A 22,332-nucleotide genomic window follows, 5' to 3' on the forward strand; every position below is an offset into this window, starting at 1 on the left:
GACGTTTGGTCTCGACTGGCGCATTGCTCTTCTCATGTTCGAAGAGTATTCAACTCTCTTTGAACTCACAAGGCTCCCTCGAAAATTATTCTCGACTCTCGCGACCAATAATGGGCTCGATTGCTGCAGACGCCCCGACGGTGCCGTCAAAGAATGGCGATGCCAAATACTCCGTCCCGAAGCAAGCTGAACAAGTCTTCTGGAGAGAACTTGTGGAAAATCCGCTCGTCTCCAAATACTTGCCGCCTGACATCAGAGTCGCCGCCTCGACTATCCGATTTACAGGAAAGGACGCACCCACGCTGCCTGTGCACTGGAGGCTTGCCGAGTCGGCGAGCGCTCTTCTGGCGCTAGAGGCGGCCCTTGTAGGGCTGTTGCTGAACAAGAAATACGGCGTCCCGGCGCCTGAGGTGGAGATTGACGTGTGGGTTCGTATCCAAGCCCGCGAGTCAATGGAAGCTGACAGTAGGGACACTGCAGCGAACATGCCCAGCTCTTCTTGATGTCGCTCTTCCTTTGGACCATCGATCCGCAGGGCGAGAAGATCAGTGCAACGCTCAGTGCGAAAAAGCTGCAGAAGTACTTGGTCGACCACGACCCGTACGAACGAGCCACCACTCCGCACCGAGCTGCGACCACAAACATTTACAAGTGTGCCGATGGGAGATTTTTCCAGACTCATGGCTCGCTGAACCCGGACCCGGTGCTGAAGATTCTCGGACTCCCCAGAAACCAAGAACTTGGCCCTGGGCAAGAAGCATGGGTCCCGTTCCAGGAGAGCGTGGCCAAATTCACCGCCGCGGAGCTTCTGGAAGCCACAGACAGAGCAGGACAAGCTGGCCACGTATGCAACTCCGTTGAAGAGTACACCCGGTCAGAACATGGCCGAGCCAATGCCCACGTCGGCCTCTTTGAAATTTGGCGGGTTGCGAACAAGAACCATCTACCCGCCTGGTGGCCCTCGGCGAGTCATACGGTGCCATCGAGACCTCTTGCGGGGCTGAAGGTAGTTGACCTGACCCGGATCATCGCTGCTCCTACGGTGACACGCGGACTTGCCGAACTCGGGGCATCGGTGATGCGAGTAATGGGCCCTGGTGTACCAGACTTTGTCGGTCTGCATATCGACTTGAATTGGGGAAAGTGGAACACATATATCGACATCACGAGCCCGGATGGAAGGGAACAACTTCGCGACCTCATCAAGGATGCTGATGTTGTGATCAACGGCTATCGCCCGGGAGTTCTCGACAAACATGGCTTTTCCCAAGACGATATCATCGCCATGGTGGCTGACCGCCCTCGGGGCATTATATCCGTTCGAGAAAACTGCTATGGGTGGTACGGTCCGTTCAGCCACCGACCGGGATGGCAGAACACCTCCGACGCATGTGTCGGCGTCTCTCACGGGTACGGGAAGGCGATAGGGCTGCAAGACGACGAGCCCATCGTCACCCCGTGCCCCAATTCAGACTATTGCACTGGCTTGGCAGGTGTCACCGCGATCCTGTCCGCGATCCTGCAGCGTGGGGAGCTCGGGGGAAGCTACAAAGTCGATCTCGCCCTGACTTACTACAATCAGTGGCTGCTTCGATCTTGCGGCGAGTACCCTCCCGAGGTCTGGCGGGAATTGTGGGAGAAATATGGCCGGTTCCAGTTCCGGGCCAACCAGCCCATGGAAGTGATAACTCCGGCGGTATTGCAGCTCATGGAGAAACGCGAAGACAGCTTCCGCGATGAATTCTTCAGTGTGCAGAGGAGCAAGGCTCTCAATGTCGACATCAGATGTGTTAAGCCGGTGCTCCGATATCCCCATGGTGAAGTCGAACTGGGCTTTACCGTAGGCAGTCGAGGGAATGGAACAGACGCGCCCAGATGGCCTGAGGACTTAACTATAGAGGTGGTCAGCTAGAAGCGATATCACAGAAGCTCTGATGCTTATCTAGAGATATGTCGAACTCACACTTATACTTGCGCAGAACTGGTCTACCATCGCCATCTGTGGCATGTTGCAACATGGGTGCGAGGGACAGCAGCAGAGCTCCCGCATAACGAATGCTTCTCAGCTTGCTCACGCCGCCTCTCACCCTCCTCACCCTTCTCATCAGCCGTGTTCAGTCCCTTTTTGGGTCCCGTAGTTATTGGATGCTTGGCGCTATACTTCGCGTCTCTCTTTAAGGATGTAGAAAGTTTATACGACCACCTCTGAGGGAGGGTATAGATTTGGGAACCTAATGTTCGAAACCAGGAATCTTTGCAAAGACGGTGGATGCAATCTCTTGCAGCCCATGCCCTCCGTGTAAGATGGAGCGCGTACCTTACGTTGCATTCACCTGGATGACCCTTTCTCCTGATAGCGAACTTGCACGCTGTCTACGTCATGTCTTTCCAATCATATCCGTCCTTCATCTCGGACGTTGCCTTGTCTCGTCCGCCCGCCACCCTGCGCCTCCTTTTCATTTCCACTGTTTCGAATTGACCTTCACGCAGCCTTCCCGCCATGGCACAAGGAAGGTCGACCGAAGGACCAGCGTCGTTGGCCAAGCTACACAACAGCACCTAGCTTTTAAAAAAGGGAAGGTGTCGATATAGTCTTATGTCGTTGAGGGGCTATGGCGAGCCACAACAACATATCATGTCGTTTTCTAGTGTTACTTAAGGGACACCATGGGAAGGTATATAGCTGGGTCTTCCCTAGCTTGGATACAGCTACGTAGCCAACTTCGTCAAACAAACCCTACTCCACCATTGATATTGTTCCAACTTTCAGATCAGTGGGACGTAGACATTCAAGTCTATCTGCATCTCTTGCCTGGTTATCCACATCCCTGCCCTCCACTCAAGTAAATATTGAGTCGAGACCACGCCGCACCTCACGTATACGGTAGCGACCTTGACATCTTTCATTTAAGCTAGCAGATTCTTCTTCTTTTCTCAATTCTTCATTTCCTGAAATCCCGTCCTGACGGCCTACTCTGGTTTCTACTTAAATGGGGAGAAAGCAGGACCCCCGAGGAGACTTTTCGTAAAGCTAAAGATAAGGGCGGCTGAACAAGGGGCCGGCATTGTTGATGGCAGCAAACCGAATTTCTGGAACCTGGAGCCGGGGCGAAGAAGAACTACTAGAAACAAGTTGCGTCTGGAGGACCGAAGCTCACCGGAGGTACCGCGCTTCGAAAAGAATAGATGGCAGCTCGAGTAGTCCGTGGCTAGCACCGAACAACACAGGTTACTCGACTCCTTAAGGAGAAAAGAAAAGAAGAGGAGGCGCATTGCATGTGCGGAGATAGCTTTCATACTGCTCCGTAGGTAGCTAGTGCGTACAACATGGAACTAAACAACAAGCGCGCTTTGGTAGGGTGAACGCACCAAGAAACTATGTACCAATCGGACCGCTGGGGGCATACATCAGCAGTGGGTGGCACTGCAGTCTCGGTCACCTTGTCATTTTAGCTGCCACGATGAAAAGGAGGAAACAAATGGTTGCTCCAACGTCAAAATGGCTACTCACTAGATTCCTCTCACCGTTCCTTGAAATTGCCTGATTATGGCATCCGCCACCTCGACCATGCAGGTCCGCGGATCTGGGTCCCCTTCTTTGCTGTCCCTTTGGAGGGCTTTTAGTTCGGACGAGAGCCACTTCAACAGCAGCCTCAACTCCAGCCACCTATCAACCCCCTGATTCGGATCCGCCTCCAAGGCCGTCTCTTCGCAGACGCGGTAGTTTGGAATGGCTGGGGATTTCAGTTGGAGTGTCCAGTGTCGCCGGTGCCTCTTGTTGTCCTGTTCACATCTGCAATTTGCGATCGAGCCTACCCCCGGGAAGGCTGACGTGAGTGCTTTACATGACGGGTACCACTTCACACCAGTTATGACACTGACCGTCCAGTGGATGGTCTCCTTGGAGTTACCTGTGTTGACATTTGGCTCTTTGAGGTATTCGAAGGCTGTTGTTGTCCAGAAATGCCGACGTGGTTTCCGGTGTTTCTTTCCTGCTATACGAAATATTGGTGTCATCGAGTCAGACCCAATGATTTTGGGACGTACTACCGTAGCTTAATTGTCAGCCATTACGGACTCCATAGTAGGTCTAAAAAGGAGATGCTTGTGGACCTTGCAAGTGGAAAGGACGATTCGAAGATAAGAGTCGTCTCACCGATAGATGATTCACCACTGTCAGGTTCTTCATGGAATTTCCAGCTTGACTTTGTTGGTAGAGGATTAGAAAAATTGGCGACTTCAAACTCCAGAAAAGGTTGAAGCCTTGCGATCATCCACGCGAGTGAAATATGACTAAGGCCCTGGAACTTGCGTCCGCCACCAATATCGCTGTGGTATCCTACAAACCAGCACTGTTGTAAACGTCGACTCTTGTTTATAAGAGTTTCGCCGGTATCAGATATCCTCCAGACAAGCGGCAGAAAAGGCCTACGGCGTTCGTGGAGGGAAAGTGCGTGTATCGCATTTTCGATTTCGTTACCCAGTTCCGAGTTGACAAAGGCGAACTCGCCGGGAACCCGTATTGGCTGGATTCCAGAAAGGGGCGTATTGATTGCCGCAACTGTATCCAAGAGCGCGCAGACCTTGATGTGAACGTCGCGGCGTAGATACGCGCTGTGTCGCAACAAAAATGTGAAAAGGGCGTCCTTATCATTTCGATCCACATCCAGGCTTGGAAGAACTTCTAAGGCAGCAACTTGCTCATCACCGTTGTTGGGAGTATCTTCAAAGTCAACTTGCACTAAGTCGGGATCATGTAGTGGGTACAGGCTCCCGTTGCTTGCTTTCCATTTTTCAAAGACGAGGTCCACAAGATGGTCGGCAAGACGGTCGGCAGCTTTTGTGAGCACCCCGATTCTGCCGACCATATCAGCCACACATCTCATAATGAATGCACCCCTGGAGAATCCCAGAAGGATTATCTGATCGCCATTGTCGTGGCTATAGTTGTCGCGAATGATGGTGTAGCCTTCTTTGATCCTGTCTTCGATACCTATACGTCACAAGTTAGAAGGTATTAGGAGCAGCATCGAAGCTTTCAAGCCAATTTGAAAAACGGGTCCAAGAATTCCGAAACAGAAACAGCATCGGAACCATCGCTATTACTATGGCGGATTGGTCTGGATGCCCACCTTTGGCATTGGCCTGGTGCAGTTTATCCGTGAGGAAGCCTTCTGTGCCAATCCCTCGGACATAGAAAGTTGATTGACGGGTGTTATCGCTGGTGGTGGCTTTGACGTAACTCTTGATCCGTGATACGTTTGTCAATCGATTGCCTTGTTGGTATTCCGAATTGCCAGTCCCGTCACAATATATCACGATCCTGCTGGGCTGTTCAGACATCGTGTCGAGTCTCCTGGTCAGTCCAAAGGTGAATTGAGAGAGGATGGGATGTGTTCTACAACGCGGTAATTATCATCCCCTCCGAAAGGGAGAATCGGCCGCCAATTTTTGGAGCAGGGGTGTCACACTTGCTTCTGCTGCGGCTTCAGCCATTCAAATGGGGTGCCATTCGTCGAAACCGCTCAGCTCGGCGTGGTGCGTGCAGCCCAACATTCGCCTTCCAGCTCTCAGCCTGACTGCGGCGTGCAGGCTGGGGCGGCTCGGCGTACAACCCATGGTAGATCATAGCAGTCGGGCACTGATGGCCAGGGTAGTCAGGCTGTCAGGGTACGAGAATGTACGTAATGCGTAATGGACGACATTTTCGGGCGCAGTTGTCTGTGTCTCAGTTAGCTGCAGCCTGGAAAGGTGGCTTGAGAATACGAGTAGCAGGTGCCAATGCCTAACAGCGCCGTGGCTGGGTTGAGAGAGCAGGGTAAGCTTGATCTAATCCAATGATGCGATCACACGTGTCGCTGCGCTGCTCGAGACTGCATCAGGCAATGGTTAGGTGACATCTATTACCTCGTATTGAAAAGCCACTTTGTTCCAGTGCTCGAACCAGGGAAAGTGAGGAAATAATTGATTTCAGGACGATGACTGCCCGCACTTACAACAATTCAGCAATTGGTAAGTTTTCCGAGGTAGATCCTGCTAATGACATATATAGTACGAAGTAAAATGAGTAGGTACTGCTTAGCTCGTCACGTGCTAGCCTAGAGTAATCGTAGCACTTTTGCTCGGTTAATCCCGAATCCAAGTCTGACCTTGTGGCACCTCCACCCCGTGTGCCCGTGTCAGGCTGTGCTACCAGGCTGTCCTCGTGTCTCTGCGAACGGATGACGAAAGAGCGGGACTCACAGCCACATCGCCGTCACATTTTATCTATCCATCGACATCACCAGCCCAAAAATGGTGGTGATTATTACACGCTACCCTTCAGTCTATACCTTCCAGTAATACCCAGACTTATCGAATGGCAGAAACTCAAAGCGCAGAGATTCACTCTCCTGATGGAGCTTTCTGGCGTTCGGGAGAAGGCAACCATCAATTGTTCGGAGAGCCGGATGCTGACCTGAGGTAAGTTTCACCGTGAGCAACGAAATGGAGAATGAGGGTCAATGCGGTGGCTGTCGTATGTCACAATGTCGGAGGATTTCACTAGAGGGATGGGGTTTCTCATTATACAGTCGTTGTTCTTGTCTAGTAAACGGGGATGCCTGGAAGCTGAGCCTTACCTTTTGGCCTCATGCGGATACGCAATCAGTGTTCTCTTGCTGGCTCTGTTCATTTCACATCTCAGACTAACAATATCAGGTTTGTAGTACTACACGACTATGTCATCTTTGTTAGTCCGCTCCAACCAAAAGTAATGAAGCAGAACCCTGTGACATCTTTCAATCAAATTTCAGCAGCGCAGGCTCGGTTGCAGCGGCAATCTGGTATTCAGGACTTTCAGGAACTCTCTCGTTCCCTTGCGAACAAGATACCTAATAGCGGTGGCATCGCATTTCGGTATATCAACCAACCCATCAGCTCAATACACAGGATCCTCTCCCAGACTGAGCTCGATAGTCATACAAACCGGCTTCTAGATTTCCTAGGCCGAGGCGAACTTGATTCCAAGCATGAGATACTTGTTGGACATGGGTATGGGGGGTTGATTTGTGAACAGGCCTTTATGCGGCTACAAACCAACTCAGCGAGCCTAGCCTTGGCCCGAGCGAAGAAACGATTGCGCGGGATGCTTCTTTTCAACACACCACATTTCCGAGCCGGGTTGGCGCAGTGGACTTTGTTGACTGCGAAAGAACTCAATCTCACCACGGCGAGGAGCAGGCAGGATCAAGATTGGTCAGGGTGCTTGGATGATTTCATCAGAATATCCACGATGCAGGCTCAATTTGCCGATATCTTCGAGAAGTCAGGAAGCCAGGTCAAACTTGCCTGCTGTTTTGCAAAGCAACCTGATCCGGTGACAAAACTCGTGAGTTGTTTCTTGCCGCACCATCTCTGTTTTTCGTAATTCGTGACAAACCTGACTTGCAATAGTTCCTGTCTCCAGAGTTTTGCTGCCTTCCTACTGTCGAAGCGATCGAAATCCATGACTCGAGCCATTTTTGTATCAACACAGCAAGAGAGGATCTTACGTACATCATCGAGAGACTCGCAGACTGGACCAAAGCAATACAAAAGGGGGAGGAGCCCACACATGATCTACTCCCGCTGCGATCCCTAGCTGGTTCGTCGCGGTCCAACGATCCAGCTTGGCAGTGGGACCCAGAATCGGCCAAACGTTACTCTATTCTGAGCTGGAAGGGCGAGTCGAATATGCCTGCTGTGAGCGTGGCGCTGGGCGACATCATCAAGGAAATATACTTGCCGAGTTCGACAAACCGACCCATTGCAACGCGAGATGATGTCGTGCCTTCCCAATACAAAGATATAATTGACTTCGGGGCGTCGCGCATCATCAAGAATGACTTTAAGTACTGGAAGTATCTTCTCAATTCTGACATTGAGGCCGCGGGTTACAGGACCGTGGTCAGGGAGGAGTGGTCGAAAGATCGCACAGTCGAGTACGTGAAGGCTGCCCTGAAGTTAAAGGCTGTGAGAGAAAGCCTAAAGGATGGTGAGTCCAAATTCTACATCGTAACTGGGGTAATCTATGGCGGCAAAGAAGCCGACGGCGATACGGCCGAGCGGTCGCCGGCTTTGGGATACCAATGCCAGAAAGCTTCGGTGATGCAGCCGTCAGAAGCACCAACGAACAGCACAAGGCTTGTCATTGAGCAGGTTGAGGTACGCTCAGCCATTAACGTCAAGGACAAACCAACCGTTACGGAAGAACCGATATCAGAGATCGAGGCTGGGTCGTCAGGAGTTCCATTTGTCGGAATGGAATCCAAAGCCGAGAACTTAGAAGATCCAAGCACAAAGAAAATGCCTCCGAGACGTGGCATCAGGACAGCAGTCGCGCGGTTGGGTGATCGAGCTGGAAATGCTGCAACTGTGATATCAATCATGGGCAGGCGCGCATTTGCCGAGATAAGCGGAGCTGCGTAACGGAAAGATGGAGAAACAAGGCGACGGGGAGTGGTATTTACTACCTGGGTAATGAGGCCTTCCAGCACCGTCGCCATTCACCGAGCACGAGCGATCCTTGGTCATGACTATTCCTTATAAAACAGCGTGGGGAGAAGGATATTGAACTGCTTCAATTCACCTATGCAGCTCTCCGATTCAATATCATGTAGGCAGGGTCCACCGTCCAATTTTATTGTGTGAATCTATTCTCCCAAGCTCAGCTCAGTTCTAGCCCATCAAAATCTCCCTTGTCTCTCCATTGCCGAATCAGCTCAAAATATCTCAGCGGACCCCCGCCGTACGTGGCGCTCTTTGCGGCTTTGGGATCCAGCTTGCCTTCATTGTTGAAGTACCCGGGCGTGCATTCTTTATAGTACGCGGTCTTGAATTTGTTTGCCTCGATGATTGTCTGGACCCAGGCATCCTCCGCGTCCTGTGTCGGTTGGAAGGACTTGATGTTCCGCTTCTTTGCCTCACTGATAACATAAGCAAAGTGGTTGGCTAGTTCTCCTGTGCCATGGATGACATTGGGGGTTTGGACCGCCTGGATGACTTGGACGAAAAAGTGGTTGGGAAACCCTCGAGTGATCCAGCCGTGGAACGTGGAAGGGCCATCACGCCATTTGGTAGACAAAGGGAGTCCCTGCACTCCGACGAGATCGTAACCGCTTCGCTGTGTGAAATCGGTCACCAGTTCAAAGCCCGTGGCGTAGACGAGGCAGTCGACCTCGTACTCTGTACCAGCAGCAACCACCCCAGTCTCGGTGATGGATTCGACGCCCTGGCCGTCGGTGTCTACAAGGGTAACGTTGGGTCGGTTGAACGTCTGTAGATACTCGTCGTGAAAACAGGGTCGCTTGCAGAATTGGTTGTAAAAGGGTTTCAACTTCTCGGCCGTCTTGGGATCCTTGACGATCGAGTCAACACGGGCACGGATCTGTTCCATCTTCGCGAAATCGGCCAACTGACGCTTCTTATCCGCGGTTGCGACATCTTCCTCTTCGTCCTGCTGCAGCCCCGGAGGCTTGGGTGCGATGGTTGAGAAGATATGCGTCCAGCCGTCCGCGACTAGATCTTGGTCCTGGTGACCCCCGCTCACGATGGTGTTGAAATTGTCCATGCGTTCCTGCTGCCAGCCTTCGCCTAGGGATCTTGCCCATTCAGGATCCGTTGGCCGATTATTCCTGACGTCGATACTACTAGGTGTTCGTTGGAAGACGTAGAGTTGCTTTGCCCACTTACCGAGCTGAGGAACGATTTGGACTGCCGTCGCGCCGGTGCCGATGATTCCGACCCGTTTATCCTTCAACTTGTGTAGATTGCCTTTGCTATCGCCGCCAGTGTAGTCGAAATCCCATCGCGAAGAATGGAAACTATGACCCTTGAAAGATTCTAGTCCTCGGACCCCTGGAAGCTTAGGTTTGTGCATGGGTCCGGATGCTGAGATGACATATCGCGCTCTTATTGAATCCCCACGATCAGTTTGCACCGACCAAGTAGACGTAGATTCGTCCCAGACGAGGCCCCTGACCTCCGTCTGAAACAATGTTCGAGAGTAGAGGTCGTATCGCTGACCAATAGCCTGGGCATGGGCAAGGAGCTCCGTGCATCGTGCATACTTCTCGCTCGGGACGTAGCCTGTCTCGTAAAGCAGCGGCATGTAGCAATAGCTCTCAATATCGCACTGGGCTCCCGGATACCTATTCCAGTACCTGGGCCTGTTAGTACGGCTGGGCAGTCTCGGGACACTTGCGAAGTCGCGGGTCGGCTTACCAGGTTCCCCCGAAATCACCACCCTTTTCGATTATCTTGATGTCGGTGATGCCCTTCTCGATCTGTCTAACGGCGGCAAGTTGGCCCCCATATCCTCCACCGATGACCACAACTTCAGTCTCTTTCTGCACCGGATCTCTTGTTATCTTGTTCTCAATGTAAGGGTCGTCAAGAAATTTCCCAAAGAACGGATCGCTGCGATCCACTAAACGATACTGGTCAAACGCGGCAGGATTTGCGGCCAGTCGCTTGTCACGCTCCGCGTCATATTTGGCCTTCAATGCCTCGGTATCCAGGAAGGTCTTGGTGATTGGTTCTGTCTCTAACTCATTGACTGAGGTGGCGGATGTTGATGAACCACCGTTTCCAGCTGATGATGACGGAGCTACTGGTGATATTGAGACTGGAGTATAGCGCAGGGAAGAAACGTCAGTGGCCATGGTGGTGTAGCCCGGGACACTTGATGCTCTGTCGGTATTCAGGGAAGACGGTTATACTTGAATCGCAGAAAAGTTGAACCCAATATACCTACGAATGTTCTATATACGAAAGAATACAGAACTTTGCTACCGAGGCACGGATGGGGGCTTCGGACACAGTTCAACCTGAAGATGTTTTCTGTTAACGGAAGCAAATCAGCCGCTGAAGGCAGCGGAATCTGACAAAACTCGGGACATACCTAGGTACACGTGGACTCAGAAGAGTTTGATCTACTGGAGGTGAACTCAGGGCCTAGACCTAGCCAGATCTCATGTCTTCTCCCAATATGGCTTGAAGGATAGTGGTGCTCACGGATCCACTTTGCCGCACTGCCTTGTCCTACAGACCAAAAGACGCCGGGACACTACGGGCAGTATTGCTCCCGATAAGTGATATTTATGCAGTAGTTCAGACTGATTTTGGCAGATAGTCCCCTCTCTGCTAGTGGCTGCCCTAGTCAGAGGTGTCGACTCAGATACATCAATCTCTCAAAGTCCTATCTATAGAGTGGAAGCAGCACTGGGGCATTTCGTGAGCTTCACAGCTATTCCAAACACAGATTTTTTTTGCAAATTTTCAGCCGTCAAGAGTATGGTGAATGTCACACCTCGACCAGCAATTTGCCTTTCTTTCGTTAGCAACTTCGGTCACGTCTGTATTATGAGGCCCACCTGTATTGACCCCATTGTAGATGTCTCGAAGGGCCTTTTCCGCCTGTTCCAGTCCGCCCTTTATGATTGTCTCCTTGGCCTTCAACTTGCCTTCGGAGAACCATTGGCTGATCTGGCTAAACGCTTGGGCATTTTCTTCAGGATAATCGAAAACTAGAAACCCCTCCACACTGGCGGGAGCGTGAGAGGAGGGTGACCTCAGTAGGAAGACCGACTCACCGAAGACGCTTGTAGATGATATTCAGATAGTTCTAAATCCAGCCTCAGTGAATCGAGTGATCAGAGCAGGCGATTTGCTCACCTTTGGGCCTTGAGGACTTGTTGTATTGACCTGGCTCACACCTATTTCCGTCAGGACTATCAATTGCAGGTTTGATGTAGCTCACCTCCGCACAGGACGATTCGGCCATGGATTTTCGCCTGTTCCAGGGCTAATTCAAGAACTTGACCGCCCACTTTCAAAAGTCGTCAGGATATTGGATCATTGAGAGCCGTGGGTTCCACTTAACCGTTGTCATAGAACATGTCGATTCCACCCTGAAGAATTCGTTGGGTCAGCGCAATTTCAATCGGACTTGTGGTAGTGGGAATCAAACTGACTATGGTCGCAGCCTCGAACTTACGGACAAAGTCCTCGTCCTTGTAATTCAGGGCGTCGTCGAACCCGATGTCCTTCAGCCAGCGAACTTTGTCGTCGCTGCCAGCAACACCGAGAACAGTTGCACCTTTGATCTTGGCGATTTGTCCGGCGATGCTTCCAGTTGCACCAGCCGCACCAGAAACGACGACAAAATCACCTGGCTTGACTTGACCAATCTTGATAACACCATAGTAAGCTGTAAGGCTCGTCATGCCTGGTAGTCGGTGTTAGCGAAGCCGATAGAATGAACATATCATTGCATACCAAGAAGGCTCAAGGCGTCTGCAAGCTTGCCGCCAGCTGGGATCTCGAATTTTTGCAGTTGATCTCCGTGGATGATTTTCAGCTCCGACCAGCCTACCAAGCCTGTGGCATGAGACCCGACTGGGAGGTTCGCATTATTGCTTGCTGATATCGTGCCCACAGCAAAGCCTCGCATGGGCTCGCCTAGGGCAACTGGTGGCATGTATGACCCAGGCTCTTTCAACCAGTCCCGCATTCCCGGATCAACACTGATGTATTCGGTTTTGAAGACGACTTCGCCATCCTTTAGCTGGTCCAGAGTAGGGACCGGCGTGTGCGTGATCTGGAATGTCTCCCCTAGAACAATATGCTGTTCTGGTCTCGTGTTCAACACGACGGATTTATAGGTGGACGAGGACATGCTCAATTGAAGTGCTTGTGGTTCAGATTGGGAATTGAGATTATTGCGTAGAATCCCAGCTCAGGCTCGCGCCAACTTCTATCTTTTCTAAGCAAGCTCTAGACGCCTCAGCCTTTTCCACAGTGATCTAGATGAATATCAACCAAGAAAAGTTAGGCTTTTAGTCGATGGACACTACGGCTAGATTTACTTCCGGCCGAGGCAGTTTTGAAGATCACTCTCCGTATTCGCATTCCGGAGAATTCAGGCCCCAGAAACACTACCCCAGAATCTTTCAATGGTATAAGAGGCTAATTCCGTCAAACATAGCGTAAATTCCATTCTTCCTGAGGACACATTTACTGTCTGCTCCGCCTTTGAGACCTGGTCCTGGTTTCCTGGATGATCCTACTCCGCAAGCTTCAAAATGCCTCTTGGAATACTGGAAGACTCCAAGATGGAGCATGTCCCTGGGACAGCTCCGCTCGAGACCGTGAGAAACGCTGCTAGCCCCAAAGCTGGTCTTGTCGACAGCAATGCATTGAAACACGACAAAACGGGCAAGATTGTTCTCGTCCCCCAACCATCGGATGATCCCAACGACCCTCTCAACTGGCCTCGCTGGAGGAAAGAGATGTTCATTGTCAGTGCGATATGGGGTGTCTCTTGCGTCGGTGGTAAGTACGTTATTGGCGTAAGTGGGTATTGGTTTTGCTCACCGTTAGCAGCCATCGGACCGCTCCTGACTTCGGCCTACGTTCAGCTGGCAGTGACGTGGGGGGTATCTCTGCAGACATTCTCCTCGGGCACCAACGGCGGGCTCATCGTCTGCCTTGCAGGCGCCACGATACTGGTCAACGTCCTTGCGGTCAAGTACGGAAAACGCCCAATCTACCTCACTGCCTCGGTCGGCTTGGTGGCAACTGGATTTTGGGGATCGGCCGCTAAATCCTGGGGCTCTTTCGTGGCTTCTCGAGCTATCGCAGGCTTTTGTATGGCTCCGCTGGAAGGCTTGGTGCCAGCATCGATCGCAGACATATGGTATTATGATCCAATACGTTGAAAGTGTTCCTTTCTGACGAGGTGGTAATCTCAGGTTTGTCCACGAGCGAGGGACCAGAACAGCCCTGTTCAATCTGGCATTCATGGCCGGCGTCAGTGTAGGACCACTGATTGCGTCACAGCTCATCCAAAACTATGGATGGAGAGTATGTTCCTATGCAATGGCAGCGGCATTGGTGATCAATCTCATTCTCACTTTCTTCTTTATGCCCGAAACTGCCTACCACAGGGCTGGGGCGGTCAACATCGGCACGAGCATCCGCTTGGTAAGGCTCAACTCCTCTTCCTATATAACTTCCAGGCTGACTCTGTTTCAGGAGGAAAAGTTTGGCAACCTGGAAGAACAAATCGAAGACTCTAAGCAGTCTTCTCGATCTGTACGAACGGCGACCGACGCAGGCGGCAATGCTCTCAGACCGGCAATCCCGACGAAGAAGTCGTTCCGGTCTGAGTTGGCAGTCTACAGCGGCTACAAACACCCGGCCCCCTTCTGGCAGACTCTGCTTAACCCCCTGAAGCTTTTCAGGTCGCCGATCGTGATCTGGACTTCGCTCGTCTTCATGACAGCTATTACTTGGATCGTGATGTTGACCATTGGGGCCTCGCAAATCTTTTCAGGTCCACCATACAACTTTAGCATCGCGGCAGTGGGCAACACCTTCCTGTCATCGTTTGTGGCCTCAATTATCGGTACGGTTGTCGCCAGCCCTCTGGTTGATGGAGGGGCCAGATTCCTAGCCAAGCAAAACCAGGGTATATTTGGTATGAAGTCCCCTGCGCTGAGATATCGTTCTATTGACGTTATCTTGTAGAACCGGAGTTTCGACTACCAGCCGTAGCCTGTTACCTCCTCTTCACGGCGAGCGGCTTTTTCTCCGCTGGCCAAAGTCTCGGCCATGGAATGGCATGGGAGATCCCTGTGATTCTGTCCTTCAGTTTTATCAATTTTGGAGTCGTGGTGGCCGTCACTGCCGCGATAACATACACAATTGATTCCCATCACGACCATGCGGCAGAGGCTGTCTCAGTCATGGTCATGGTCAAGAACATGTTTGCGTTTGGCTCCACATACTACGCCAATGACTGGATTGCTACCAGTGGTGTTCGGAGTGTCTTCTTCACCTTGGGCGGCATTACCGCAGGCATCACGCTTTCTGCGATTCCCATGTAGGTCATTGGCCAGCATATATCTTGATCTGTGTGCTGACCGAGATCACAACAGGTATATCTATGGTAAAAGAATTAGAAGCTTCATGGCCAGGAATAGGCTGGTCCAGGCACAAGGCGGGCCGCACTGAGGGTGCGGGTGAGCCATTTCGGTGGAGTTGAAGTTGGTCAAAGTAGTTCAGTAGAGACGGTGTGCTCAGCTGCTCTGGTGGCACATTTTCAACATACAAGGTCGTACCGAGAAGCGCCTTTATCGTCGAACATCGTTGAGCGAATAGCAGAGGTTACTGTATCTATAGGCCATGTTTCTTCTCTATTGGCTCTGTGCGCGACAAGACTGTCTACAATTTAAGCACTTTTACTTCGATAGAGAGCCGGGAGCCGGCGAATGCACATATCTCTCTTCCACTCGCCTAGTCTGCTAATATGCAATCTCCGAGAAGTGGATGTGTTTGTAAGCCCTATTTCGCTGAAGGACAACCCTCGGTAATAATATACCAATTATTGCAATAAACGGAACCAAAAAGCTTCCGTCGTCAATGCGCGATTTGCCGTTCAATCAAAGGAGCCAGGGAATCACCCCTTTGAGACATATCGTGACTACCCACGCGTACTTGCTGAAGCCTTGAGTACCTTGACTTGGACATAATTCTGGGCTCAACCCAGGGACTCAACAGTGACAGAAATGGCGTACGAGGTAGTGAGTTTCTCATTGAGAGAGGAAGCCTGCCAAAGATCGAGCCAGGGGTCTGTCGGATCACTGTTGCAAGAATATATCCTCGATTTACTTGTCAAAGAAGACGGGGTCCAGAAGGGCTATTGGGGACAAGCAGTCGGGGACGAAGCCAAGATTCATATGCTGGTGAACTGGGACTCTGTGGCAGCCCATCAGGCTCTGCAAGGCAAAGAGTACGGGGTCGACGAAGATTGCGTGCAACGCCCCATCGCTGACACATTCTACAGATATTACCTTCCGTTCGTGCAGAGGTTAGACGAAATCACCGACGTCACGAAGCTCCGAGCCTTTCATACACATCTATCGCCCTACCCAGCTGACCAAGTTCTCGACCACAAGAGTGCGCCAGTTACCGAGCTTCTCACAGCTTATTTCCCCAAAGACTACGGGGGCGCTGGACAGCGAAAGTTCCAAGAAGGGCTGGAAATGCTCGTGGCAAATGTGAGGCCCAAAACATCGGCCTTATTGGGATTCTCCGGAGGTTGGGCTGTCGAGGATGTGATCATTCCCGGCACCTCAGACGATGGGAAAGCATACCTGGCGGTCTTTGGATGGTGGTCAATGGAGGCTCGCAGTGACTTTGTCAATTCGTCAGTCTTCGAGGAGAATCGACATTTCCTAGACGAGGCAGATCGACTTTTATGCAAGGACTCTGTGTATTGGAGTGGAACCAGGTTCAAGTGAGCAGAGATCTATACTACATTATCAAATCTACGATGAGAGTCGAACACAACGTTTGAGGCATCATGCTCTTCAGCAATCCTCACATGTACATCCGCATATGGAATAGCACTCTTGCTTCTCCTACTCGGAGATGTTGAATAATTGAGACGGAAGCTGCAGGGCCTCGTGAGGACGTGTGCGTTGGAAGGGGCAGCGAGACACGATGATCCCCACTGGCCACGGGCACTGAATCCTCCCTGAATATGATTTAGATCTGGACGTGATATTTGGAAAGAGTTTAGTCTTCATCACGAAGCTTTTTTGGCACCCAGGTAAGTATACTGAAAAGTGTTCACAAGCTGTTGGAAACCCGACGAATTGGGAGACGTCTAGTGCCAACAACAAGAAAGCTGACGAAAAGAAATGGCTGGACCTCTAGAAAATGTCTCTGGGAATGACCAGGCTGAATCTGAACGCCGAACTTCATCATTTCGATTCCAAGTCTAATCATGAAATTCTCAAGGGCGGACAGTAATTGGTGCAGACTACCTACTTCAGATTGTCCGCATATTCTAATTCAGTCGCTTGGGCTCCCCCGCCGTGCTCGATGTCTTTTGTTGCGGGCGACGGAATCCCCCTGATGCTGATGTCCTCCAAACAAACCTCCTGAGCGACACTTGCACCATGAGCGTGGTGATGTTCCACCACCAGCTCGTCTGTGTTGGGGACAGGATGGATATCCGCCTGGTAGACGACCACTTCATCACCAAAGATCCGAGCCATCTCTTCGAGAGGGATTTCTTTTGTCTCGGGGACGACAAAGTATATCCAAACAACACTGATGGCGGACAGGATGATGAAGACCAAGTAGTATTTCCAGCCGATGGAGGCGAAGGCCTGGCAAGTCCTCAAGTCAGAGACATGGGCGGTGTAGGTGAGGTCTATTGATTGCACTTACTGTCGGGGCAAGCTGAAGGTACAGAATATCCGTAAGTGCCAGAACAGCAATCGTCACGCTCAATCCGCGTGCGCGCATGAAATTGGGGAACAGCTCGCTGTAGATGCAATAAGAAGCAACCTGGACCTGTCGTTAGCGAACGAGAGAGGCACTGGGGGGTGCATGACATACGTCGGCACCCATGCTGTAGAGAAACAGGAACAGGTAAGTAGCGGCCACCCCCATTTGCAGGCCGGCGTGGTTGGCAGTCTGTCCACCATAAACGGCCACCATGGCTGCCTCGAGAATCAAGCAGACACAGCACCCGCAAAAAGAGAACATCAAAAGAGGTCTCCGACCAATCTTGTCAACAATGAGAGCTCCCACCAGGTTAGCAACGACACCCATGGTGACCCACCCAGCCTGGAAGGCAAGTTGCTTCTCCGTGTCGTAGCCCAGAGCAGCGTAGATGGTGGGACCTGTCCACCATGACTGATTAGCCTGTTGTCGGGTCCAGACGGTAGTCCATGTCGAGGCATTGTGACAGGAGGTACCTACCGTAATTGTTAAGAACGAGGACTCCTATTGCAAGATTTATCAGCCAACATAGAATATGCAACCCGAGCAACCTGGATCTCACCGGTAGATTGCCCGAAGAACGAGATAACGGCCGCCAGCATTAGTCGCTTCCTGTAACTTTTTTTGCGGAACATCTCCAGCTGGGCAAGAACGTTAGCCACAGCTGAAGCTGGCACCTGATGCTTCCACAAGCCATAAACTTACCCAGCTAGGTATCAATTCCCTGTCTTTCTCAGCTTGCTTCATCATCTGGAAAAACTCCCCCCGCGCAAAGTCCTGGCCGTGGTCTCCTTTGACGGCGTGCAGCTGGAAGACCACGGTTCTGGCTTCCTCGAGTCGACCTTTCATGAGCAGGAATCTCGGCGACTCGGGAACTATCAGACATATTACGCCCATCAAGACCGGGAAGATCAGCGCGATTCCGCAAGGTGCTCGCCACTGCTCGGCCGGGTTGGTGGAGAAATAAAAGGCGATTCCCATGTAAGGAGCAAGGGCATAGCCTACGGCAATGTTGAATCCATTCATCCCGACCATCAAGCCGCGAAGTGCAGGTGGTGCCAGCTCTGCTGTAAAAAATGGAGCTATCGTACCTCAACGTTAGTGATCATACTGAAAAAAAAGGGAGGGAGGATTTACTTGTCGCCAGAAATCCCAGACTGCTCGCTCCCGCTATCAAGCGGCCTGCAATGTACATGCCCACGTTCCTCGATCCAGTGATCAAGCCAGAGCCCAAGATACCCAAGAGAGAACAGTAGTAAAATGCGGGTTTCCGGCCGTACTTATCGGCGATCCACCCACTGATGAAAACATTGACGGCGCCGCCAGCCAGGAACACCTAGAAGAATTTATTACCAAATCAAACTCCTGGCATGGTTTTGGAGAAAACATACGCCGGACATGGCGCCAATGATGCCGTTGGCATTGTGAGAAAGGGCCCCGGTAGTCGGATCAAGCAAGCCCATATAAATGAGAAAGGATGGCTGGGCCAAAGTCACACTGATCACTGAAGCCGGGTACGCAAACGCGACCTGGCCCAACGAGACCAGAAAACAGATGAAAAAGTTCCATCCGTTCCACTGTCGGGTGATTCCAGGAGCCATGGAGAAAGGCGTCTGTAGTACAAGCAGTGAAGTAAGTTTTAAGCTGAAGATTTGCTCCTGAGCATCTCGTTGTGGGCGGAGCCTACTTATACATTTATATCCCGTCCTTGCATCGCATTTTCCCGTGGGGAACCCCAGACTTTCTGTGGAGTAGCTCCACCCAGGTCGAAGAGGAAGCAAAAAAGATCCGAACCTTACCAGGAACTCCAAGGTGACCGAGGCTCTACGCACAGCCTAGAGCAGACAGTCTTTGAATCCCGCACGGTGCCCTGATAGCATCAGGCCGCTTCGTCTACCAGTTCCTTTTCTACAAACCCAAGAAAACATATCTGAAGTACACCCACCCATCCTTTGGAGCATCCGTGATCTCCGCTCGACCTCGGCAGTCCTCAAGGCGACAATGCAGGAATCCGCAAATGGTTTTGGATTCCACGCTCGCCGTGCAATCCGAATGAGTCGGAATCAATCCGGTCGATAGGAAAGAGACGAGGCGCTGCTATACTGTCCTTCTACTTCACCTCCGTTTTACCTGTTCGGATCTCTTGACACTCACGAGACAAAACAAGCTGCCTCACAACCAAAAGAAAATGACGGAATTCAGGAAGGTAGCCCTTGTGACCGGTGCAGGTGTGCAGCGCCCATTTCTCTCGTTGAACGACACAAGCTAAGCGGAATCAAAGCCAGCGGAATTGGCCTTGCACTCAGCAAACATCTCCTCACTCGTGGTTACAATGTAGCCTTGTGCGATATCAATGCTGAGGCTGGCCGGATACACATGGCTGAGCTGGGTGAACATGCAATCTTCATCCAGAGTGACGCGACGTCCTACGAGGACCAAGCGAAAGCATTCGACCAAGCTTGGGCGACGTGGGGACGACTGGACTTTGGTACGTGATCTTTGCATTCCAACATTCGTTCGCACCGCTCATGCTGCCGCCAGTTGCGGCAAATGCAGGAATCGGTGATTCGGTCGATTTCTATGGCTCTCTGTCGGCGTCAGGAACGCCGGCCAAACCGAACCTCAAGACGATCGATGTGAATTTGACGGCGGTGCTCTTCACTGTCTATCTAGCTCAGCACTATCTGGCCCGTAGCCCGGCTGGAGGAAAGATCACAATCACCGCAAGCTCGGCGGCACTGTATCCCATACCTTTTGCTCCGCTCTACGGCGCCAGTAAAGCAGCCGTGCGTCTCCTGACAAGACCTTTTTGGAAAGTTCTCAAAGGCTGACAATCATGCGTAGATACCGGGACTCGTGCGATCGATGGCATCGAAGCTCCAAGAATCAAACATCGCCATCAACTGCATCTGTCCGGGGATGGTGCCCACAGCACTGACGGATGCTATCGTCAACCTCATACCAAAGGATAAGATCACCCCCCTTTCCACTCTGATGAAGGCTCATGATCGCTTTCTGGACGGCGATGAAGGAGGCTGTGTTGCCGAAATCAGCGTGGATAAGATCTATCTGCGTGATCAACTCCCCTTTGCAGACGAGGCGCAAGAATGGGTTTGTACCGTTGTCCCCACGCTGGGTCAATCACTGGCTCGAAACACCAGTGTAGACGTCGCAACTGTGAGGGGAGAATAGACACTTCAACGGAATCAGACCAAGATTAACGTCGATTTATGTCAGAAGTGAGACCACCTGTAGCTGCACGCTTTGTCTACCAAGTGGATTCACGGCCTTTCCCTCCGCTGTTCTTCTATTCTACAGCGGTTGCAGCCCCTCCTGGCTAGATAAATGCTCGAGGAGTCTCGAGCCTCGGCCAACTATACTGCTTTACCGCCTCCACCCTGTCAGATAAGTCGATGTGGTGTGCAGGAATAAACTCGGTCGCCTAATTAGACAACTCCTGGACATGCATGAACGCTGATGACGCAAAGATTAGTCCGTCCGGACTGCTTCGCGTAGTTTGGAGAGCCTCCGAGCCGTTAAATGCCGACTCCTTGCGGTGATAAATTCGAGGTGACTTGTCCCCGATGATAAAGATGACCTGGATCATTGTGAACGCGTTGAATACTATCTGGACCATTGGCACGAGATCGGCTCCGCATCAAGACTAGTGAAAGGATGTATTAATTATCTGACCAGCTTCCGAAGATGGAAAGGCCCCCACGACCAGCACACCCCACGGGTCAAGAACCCTCAGTGTGGCCAGCTGTTGAATTCATTATAACAGCGGCTGCAAATTCTAGAAGCTGACAATAACAAAAATTGCATCCTGCCTCTGCCATACCGCATCCGAGCCGCCTTGACACAAGAGGATACATATGCTCGATGCGGTGTTGTTTTTGTTGTTGCCGAGCATGCCGAGTTCAGCTGGGATCTTTCTGCGTGGCGTTAGTGAAGCGTGAGAAGCGACTTGGAGGCTCAATCTAGAACGGTCGGTCCAGCCCCTCTACACTCCTGCAGAGCCTCTCACTTGTTGGCAGGTCGGGTCTTGCATACACGAGCAAGGCAGAGTCAAGATCAGAAGAAAGTTGGGGGGGCGAAGCCTTTTACTAAAGCTCTTACCGAGGACAAGCTTCGACAGGCGGCGTCTTAGCGAGCCGAAAGGATTTCGACGGATGGACCAACTGCCTCGCCTGAGTCCGTTTTGGGCCTTGGTGAATTCCCTAAACGTTAGGTTCGGCTGAATGCAGACGCCCAACGACGCCCTTACCTGGACGGGGCAGGCAGAGTCGATGTCAAAGACCAGTCTGTAGTTCAGCCGCACAGGCTACTGCAACCACCACAGTTTGACTTGCCATGTTGGTCGTTGACTCGTTGCCTTCGAGGGACTCGGCAGTCTAGATCCCGTATTCTTGCTTGCTATTATGCATGCATCGCCCCGACGACCGAGCGTGAGGCTCTCACGGCAAATAGATATAAGAAACCATTGAGCTCATCTTGTTGTCATGTCAGGGCCTTCTGCACATACCACCACGCACACGAGGCGGACACAAGAAACCAACCAACCAACCAATCATGTCTTCCTTCCTCGCAAAAGCCATGCTTGCACTCTCTCTTCCGGTCTTCCTCGCCCACGCCCAGGACGCAGCCTTGTGTGGCAATGCGTGCGACACCTACCAGCTCAACCTCAAGAACACCGACGACATCTATACCGAAGACGTGCTGACTCCGGGCTCTCCCATAACCGGGGCGGACGTCCTGCAGATGTGTGGCGACTTCAGCGAATTCTCCCTAGATGGGCTCGACTACGGCAGCGCCATCATCTGTTACAAGTGCGGTGGGTTCGGGGGATCCGAGGCGGACGAGGACTTGTTGGATGCGTGGGCCTTGGTCTGCGCCACGTACAATGAGGCAGATCCCGACGACGAGCCTCAGGTGGCCGAAGAGGCGGGGGCGACGTGTTGGAACTCGGATCTTGCGGTCGACGACTGTGGGACGCTGGCAAGCAACTGAAGG

The 22,332-nt window shown here is 51.8% G+C and overlaps 4 protein-coding genes across 4 annotated transcripts; 2 read left to right on the forward strand and 2 right to left on the reverse strand.

The window, feature by feature from the left end:
* Window positions 1-3,510: 3,510 nt before the first annotated feature.
* On the reverse strand, window positions 3,511-5,409 carry PV07_06234 (uncharacterized protein; the record flags this gene model as incomplete). Its single annotated transcript, XM_016393189.1, has 3 exons — window positions 5,133-5,409; window positions 4,157-4,993; window positions 3,511-4,046 (listed from the first exon to the last, which is right to left on the reverse strand). Exons 1-3 carry the CDS (start codon window positions 5,341-5,343, stop codon window positions 3,511-3,513), a joined length of 1,584 nt encoding a protein of 527 aa, XP_016250708.1. The 5' UTR covers window positions 5,344-5,409.
* A 1,864-nt stretch (window positions 5,410-7,273) lies between these two features.
* On the forward strand, window positions 7,274-8,448 carry PV07_06235 (uncharacterized protein; the record flags this gene model as incomplete). The annotated part of the gene is made up of 2 exons (XM_016393190.1): window positions 7,274-7,369; window positions 7,435-8,448. 2 exons carry the CDS (start codon window positions 7,274-7,276, stop codon window positions 8,446-8,448), a joined length of 1,110 nt encoding a protein of 369 aa, XP_016250709.1.
* Window positions 8,449-11,298: 2,850 nt separating this feature from the next.
* PV07_06236 (uncharacterized protein) lies at window positions 11,299-12,697 on the reverse strand (the record flags this gene model as incomplete). Its single annotated transcript, XM_016393191.1, has 7 exons — window positions 11,299-11,563; window positions 11,613-11,644; window positions 11,695-11,735; window positions 11,780-11,848; window positions 11,903-11,930; window positions 11,994-12,247; window positions 12,298-12,697. The coding sequence occupies 7 exons, from the start codon at window positions 12,695-12,697 to the stop codon at window positions 11,299-11,301; spliced, it is 1,089 nt and encodes a 362-aa protein (XP_016250710.1).
* Window positions 12,698-21,891: 9,194 nt separating this feature from the next.
* Window positions 21,892-22,329, forward strand: PV07_06237 (uncharacterized protein; the record flags this gene model as incomplete). Its single annotated transcript, XM_016393192.1, has 1 exon — window positions 21,892-22,329. One exon carries the CDS (start codon window positions 21,892-21,894, stop codon window positions 22,327-22,329), a length of 438 nt encoding a protein of 145 aa, XP_016250711.1.
* Between the last annotated feature and the right edge of the window lie 3 nt (window positions 22,330-22,332).

Source organism: Cladophialophora immunda (assembly GCF_000835495.1).
Source record: "Cladophialophora immunda strain CBS 83496 unplaced genomic scaffold supercont1.3, whole genome shotgun sequence".
NCBI lineage: Eukaryota > Fungi > Ascomycota > Eurotiomycetes > Chaetothyriales > Herpotrichiellaceae > Cladophialophora > Cladophialophora immunda.